Source organism: Hippichthys cyanospilos, chromosome 17, assembly GCF_059441005.1.
Source record: "Hippichthys cyanospilos isolate Australia breed blue-spotted pipefish chromosome 17, RoL_Hcya_1.0, whole genome shotgun sequence".
Classification (NCBI taxonomy): Eukaryota; Metazoa; Chordata; class Actinopteri; order Syngnathiformes; family Syngnathidae; genus Hippichthys; species Hippichthys cyanospilos.
Window position 1 is genome coordinate 12,731,017 of NC_142385.1, and position 6,484 is coordinate 12,737,500.

At 42.6% G+C, this 6,484-nt stretch overlaps 2 protein-coding genes across 4 annotated transcripts in view; one reads left to right on the top strand and one right to left on the bottom strand.

Annotated features, from left to right (window-relative positions):
- Positions 1 to 6,484, top strand: part of mapk8b (mitogen-activated protein kinase 8b) — a 58,764-nt gene that overhangs the window by 20,585 nt on the left and 31,695 nt on the right. For 2 of the 3 annotated variants that reach the window (XM_088439527.1, XM_088439526.1), the window contains exon 13: positions 728 to 883. The exons of the other annotated variant lie outside the window; for it this stretch is intronic. In XM_088439527.1, coding sequence (XP_088295653.1) covers positions 728 to 839 — 112 coding nt within the window. In that variant the 3' untranslated portion in view covers positions 840 to 883. Of the gene's footprint in view, positions 1 to 727; positions 884 to 6,484 lie in introns of those variants that run through there. 3 annotated transcript variants of the gene reach the window in all.
- The window catches only part of arhgap22b (Rho GTPase activating protein 22b), a 23,739-nt gene continuing 17,272 nt past the window's right edge, over positions 18 to 6,484 (bottom strand). Inside the window, exons 5-10 of the mRNA XM_088439525.1 lie at positions 6,094 to 6,301; positions 5,895 to 6,027; positions 5,171 to 5,244; positions 4,962 to 5,083; positions 2,845 to 3,850; positions 18 to 2,278 (exon numbers count right to left, since the gene is read on the bottom strand). Of these exons, the coding sequence (XP_088295651.1) occupies positions 2,056 to 2,278; positions 2,845 to 3,850; positions 4,962 to 5,083; positions 5,171 to 5,244; positions 5,895 to 6,027; positions 6,094 to 6,301 (1,766 nt within the window). The 3' untranslated portion in view covers positions 18 to 2,055. The remainder of the gene's footprint in view (positions 2,279 to 2,844; positions 3,851 to 4,961; positions 5,084 to 5,170; positions 5,245 to 5,894; positions 6,028 to 6,093; positions 6,302 to 6,484) is intronic.

Below are 6,484 nucleotides of genomic sequence, written 5' to 3' on the forward strand. Positions count from 1 at the left end.
CACACAAATTCAACATCTTTAGAATAACTTGACATCATCTTTATTCTCCATATGTGACCATCCATTACAATCATGTTTATCCAAATAAATAAAAAGCACCATTATGATTTTAGGCTAAATTGTGACACACCTGTACATACATACATACATACGTACATAAGAAAAAAAAAAAATATATATATAAGGGGGATCGGTAGTAGTCTTCCGGGACATTCCGGTGCAATAAAAAAAAAAAATCTGAGTATTTGCTTATAAAATGCAGTGTATTTAAAATAAAGAAGAGCCCCATGGTTCTTACTAGAGCACATTTCCATTGTTGGGCCCTTTTGTTGTCAGTTTTAATCAGCATGCAGTGCTTCATGAACAAATACACACAAGCTTCATTTTCTTGCCGTGAGAGTTTAGTCCAAGACACAAAATGGAGGATGCGCAGTGCATTTCCTCTCAGGCTGGCTTCATCAAACACGATTACATTCACTACAAGGAGGATACATTCTTCTCATTCAAAAAGCACTAAATCACGTTCACAATAATTGGCACCTTCTAAATTATTGGTCATCAGCTCTTTTTCGACATACTTATGAGTAAATGCAACAATGTGTTCTAGAGGGAGGTAACGCTTATGAACCAGGCAAAGGGGCGCTGACTTTTTTTTTTTTTTTCTCATTTCAATATTTAAAAGAACCTCCCAGAAGGCACAACCAGGAAATATCATTGCTTCTTTTAGGGCAGTATTGAGCTTCATGCGGCCAAAGACAACATGGCCGCCAGGTCCAACGCACTTTGAACTGGCCTTCATTTTACACCACAACAAACGGAACTCAAGGGGTGACCTGTAAGTCATGTGACCAGCGAGGCACTGGAAGGCAGGCAAGATTAACTGACTTTTTTTTAATACGATATGTGTGTATGCTGAAGAAATGATTATTGTAAGTATAATAGCCATTTTTTGGCTTTAGTTAGCTTTCAATAGCTATTTTCAATGTATCCATTAGCTTTAGCTTTTAAATTGACTGAAGTTTGAAATGGTACTGCCGTAATTTCCCATGTACAGGCCGCAGCCTTCGTTTTTAGAGTCGTACGGTGAATTCGCCTTACGAGCCCAACCGCGGAACGGATTAATCTCGTAACACGGGGGCCCACTGTACTTGTATGTTTTCTTGTGGGGGGGCTTGTTGGGCCACAAATGCAATGGAGTTCACAGCAGAATGCGCTGCATGACAGTAAAATGCGAGGCCAAATGTTGTGAGAAGGCCGGCCAATGCTTCACAATAAACCTTCCAATACCGAATAACGTATGAACACAAACGTCTGGGAACGCTTTGAAGTTATTCTTGGAAGCACGGCGCTAGTCGTGACCCCTGATGTAAACGACATGACGTTGTTCAGAAATCAAGAGCACTAAGTAAGACGGAATTAATCGTGCGGAGTATTTAGCGCCACTTGAAGCATACAGTAAATTAGCTGCTAGCTAGAAGTGCTCGATTGCCCCCGAGAGCAGTCGGATCATTTTTCTGACGCACTTTGATGCTGACATCCAGACATGTTTGCAGTTTCCACTGATCACTTTTGAACAAACCAGGTTCAGTCTTACTAAAATAACAGAAAAAAGGTGAAGAAAAAAGGTTCTGGTGAAACTGGTGAAAGTGCACCGTAACGGCTGGTACTCGCGTTGTGATTTGCGGAAAATAACCTTGAACATTTTTTTTTGAACATTTGTTTAATCTATTAATATGAGCCCTTATAAGTATTCTTTTTGGAAGGGGGTTCAGTTCCTCAACGGAGCTCGGTCTTTATGCCCTTTGAATCGGGAGATTTACTGGACATCAATATTTAGCACACAAACAGGAGATATATATTCCATTCATTCATTGTTTGACTTGCTACAGTTTGTTCACATTGGTCAGTGCTCATTGGTCAGGGACTGCGTTCTTGTTCCATCTCACAGTCTGGCCCCGTTTTCTCCGGTGTTGCCTCCAAACACGGGCGAACGTCCTGCGGCGTTCTCGTGAGCCCTTTTCTAAAACAAACCCTGATATCGTCCTGCCCATTGGGTCAAATGTCGCTGGTCCTCGTACTCATGGTTAAATCTCCCAAGGTGGAAAAGAAATCCTCCATCTCCTTCTCCAGGAGTTTGTTACGGTTCTCGGCATCCTCCCTTGCTCGCTCCGAGTTCCGCAGTTTGATCTCCAGCATGCGCTGACGTTTCTTCTCCTGTTCCATCTCTTGCTCCAAACGCTCCATGTGAGCGCACAGAGCAGCGCTGGAATCTTCCAACCTATACGTGGCCATACAAGCACACTGTCACTTTTGTTTCAAGACTACCTGCAAGGGTAACTGCGATGGATATGAAAAAAAAAAATCTACACACCCCTGTTAAAATGCCAGGTTGGTGTGACAGCAACAGTATATTAATTTTTCCCAGTAAACACAATCGGGCGTGTTGCTGTTGTGTCGGTGCAGTATTCTAACAGTTCGACTGTGTCGCCGTTATGGTGAAAAATATCTTGGTGCTGCTTTTATTTTGAAATATGCAAACACGGTCAATCCAAAAAAACCACGGTTCCTTAGAAGGAACTCGCACCTTTTACAGTCCTGACAATTATAAATATTGAAATCTATGTAAAATGACAACCAAGCAAAATCCTCGCATCATACCCTCTTGAACTGAGACATATCCAATCGAATGACAAATCTGTTTCCGAATTGTTTCACAACACACTTGGAAAACCGTGTTAAATCGGTTTTGGACAGTTTGACCCGTTTACCGTGGTAAACAACCTACAGGATGACATGCTAGCCAAATACGGGCATGTTGTGAATCTTCAGCTAGCGTATACTCACTTTTGGATCCTGACCTCGTAAGCGGCCTTTTGTTTCCTGAGCTCGTCCTTGAGGCCCTCTACCAGAGCGCTCAGCGCCACGTTGGTTCCGTCTCCGTCGTCAGACGTGATGATGGACGGCGCTCCAGGCACCGTGCTCACGTTGCCGTTCTCGCTGCAGGCCGCACTGCTGCCGCACAGCTCCGCCGCCTCGCAGCTGTCCCGCTCGGAGCCGGGATCCGCGACCGTCCCCCCTTCCCGTCCTCTCTCGGGCTCCCTCTGACCCTCCGCCCATTCCCCCCTCTCCCCGCCGTCCCCCCCCGCCCCGCAGTTATGCTGGGCCGAAGGATCGCCGCTCCCGGAGTCTTGCACTGAGATCTCGCAGGAGGAGGTGGACCACGGGGTGCTGCCTACACTTTGCACGCTCCCCATGCTGGACGATGAGGTGACGTTGTCATAGGTGGAGAGTCTTTGCGAGGAACCGGTGGAGTCACGGTCTCGTGTCGACCTTTCGCCCGAGGAGGTGCGTCTGTGCCCCCTCAAGGATGACAAACCGTTCATCAGCCAGTTACTACTTCCTCCTCCTCCCCCGCCCGAAGAAACGGCGCTCGGTTCCGCCGCCGAGCCGCTCTGCTTCGGCTGCGGCTGAGAACGAGGAGCCGAGGAACTTTTAAAGGAGTATTTCCACGAGGGGATGCTCTTGGCTTGTTTACTCGGGCTCACCGCCGTCTCTGCCTTTGCGGGCGAAGACACCAGTTTTGGTCCGGGGTTGGGATTGGGGGTTTGCGCGGGGGTGACGGCGGCGCACAGTTTGGCTTCCAGCGAGGAGGCGCTGCTGTTCAGTTCTTGTTCTGGATTGGAGACGGGGCAGCTTTCCAGGTCCTCCTCGGAAATCCAGGCACCAAGGCTACGATTTAGGAGCTGATGCTCCGACTGAGGTGCGGTCAGTCCCTCTTGGTCCCTCCCTGAGTACAAGCGCTTGTGTTCCCTGATCAGGACCGTCATGAGGTGCTGCACTAAAGAGGTCCCTGGGGAAAATGGATCGCGTTCAGTTAGCGTTCGACTTTGACGTACTTGTACTCTTTTCTGATCTTTGGTTTGTGGTCCTCTTTAGTCATACATATATATATATATATATATATATATATATATTTATATTTATATATATATATATATATATATATATATATATATATATATATATATATTAGTATGTGCCAATAGAATGAGGCCTTGTGTTTTTGTTGTTTTTCATTGTAGAAAACAGTGTGCTGAAAACGGAGGTCAAAGTCTTGTTTGATGTTTTTTTTAGCTATCGATTTTTGCCAGAAGGTCTCATTTTGGGAAAAAAAAAAAAAAAGCAAAGCAAACTTTCACCGGGACAATATCCAGTCGAATCTCTATTTCACGCTTCAAACCTGGGAATTTTGTTAGTGTTAAAAATAAATGCCCCTGACATACAGTATATATATATATATATATATATATATATATATATATATATATATATATATATATATATATATATATATATATATATATATATATATATATATATATATATAAATGTATCGAGGTCCCTCCCTAATGGCCCAAACCCAAATGACAATAGAGGCACATTTATCATATTTTTGAAGAGTAAGGAGAGTTTCAACTCTCTAATATTTCTATGACATCGACAGGGCGCCTTATGCCGTATTTTTCAAATGATCATCACTTTACAAATCAGCGTACCTTATAGTCAGAAAAAGAGAGTAACCTAATGTTTCATATTTGCAAATCAAGCCTGTTATTTTTCACCGTTTATTAGGCCATTGCACACCACCATTCGAAAATGTCTCCAAAAATATATTCCGATATGATAACGATCATTTGTCAATTTGAATACAAAGGTAGTATATTTGAGTTTTCCTTCCACAAAACATGTTTTGAAAAGGTATCGTATATCTTATCATTTCATATATCATATATCATACCACATATCATATATCATACCGTATCATATATCAGAGCCGATCGATATTTAAAAATGAATTATCTTCTGTACCACATACCGCATATTATATATCATATGTCAAACTGTGTCATATATCCGATTCGATCAATATTTCAAAATGAATTATCCTCTGTATAATGTACCTTCCATGATAGTGATCGGATCTTCCAACTTGGGTCGGAGGATATTGGGCCCAAACACGGTTGCGAGGTTCTGGACGCTCATCTTGTTTTCATTACAGTGAGATTGGACTTCATCAAGGAATCTAGAAAGGAATCGATGACATTATGTAAAATTGCTTCATGGATGTGCTCGGCGCGGTGAAATAATCATCCAAAAATAAAAAACGTACTTGCATATGTACTTTAGGAGATTGTAGTTCGGCAGAGGTAGCGTGTGAACTTGTTTCCCGAGTTCCTGAATCCCCTGTTGAAACGCAAACCTTTAACCCTTGCGGCGTTAGGTTACAAATTATGTTCATTCCTTGGATGTTTTTTTTAAGATATCCATAAAGAATCAATGGGGAAAAAATACGAAGGGGCTTAATTTTCCAGATGATTAAATCAGGTAAAATTTCAAAATGCAACCATTCCGACATTTCTATGTGATTTTAGATAGAAGTACGAGATTTTGTGCGCCAAAAATAATCATTGTCCAAATTTTGGACCAAATAAATCCATTATATTTACTGATTTTGAGACGCATTTTATAAGGATTTATGACATTGACTATCCTGCAATTTTTGCAACATTGTTGAGCGTTGAGTGTCAAACTATGTCAGCAAACAGAAAATTCTTTGTTGAATTGTATTTCAGCTCGAGACAGTAGGTGGCGGTAGAGGCCAGTTCAATATTTTTCAATATATTTCGGGGGTTAATAAATTGAACCTACGTATGCATGGATAGAACTGACGCCACTGAACAATTTGAGTGGTCGAAGGAAAAAAAAAATCATGAACTTGAATTAGCATTTACAAAATTGGGAAAAAAAAAATGCAATCTTTGAAGTTTGCTAAGTGTGTGCGCAAGGGTGAGATAAACAAACATACAAGTACAAACAAATCAAATGAAAATGACCTCTTCCTCATCTTTGGCCAAAAGCTGTGCGCAAGTTAGAAAGTCTTCATATTTGCAGAAGGGAACGACAGGTTCAGGAAGCTCTCGCAGGTACAACTTGAGCAAGGATGCCACAGTGTGAACGTCCGTGTTGCTGCAGAGAATTCACACAACGGTTTTTACGTTTCCACGGTTACCCCGGCTCACCCCACGCGTTTACCTGTCAAAAAGAGGCTTATCGCCGCAATCAAAGGCCTCCTGAAGATCTTTGACCAGATTAGCCTGGCCTGGCATCCGGAAGAGACCTTCCTCATCCAAGCCCCTCTCCCTGATGAAATCCACACACTGCTCCACCAGCAGAGGAGCCAGACGAGGGCCAAACTTCTTCTCATACTGAACCGTGTCCTCCAATCGCTGGCCGAATATCCCTGGAGAAACAAAAAAAGCACATTACGTTAAGCGAGCGCTAGTATCCACTATCAAGTACCGAAAACTACTGTAGCTAGCTAGCGTATATTTTTGTATAATCGTATATTTTCAAGCTGTTTGTACACCGACACACAATAAAAGATAAGTGTGTCACAAATCATCCTGATTGGTCTTCCAAGAGC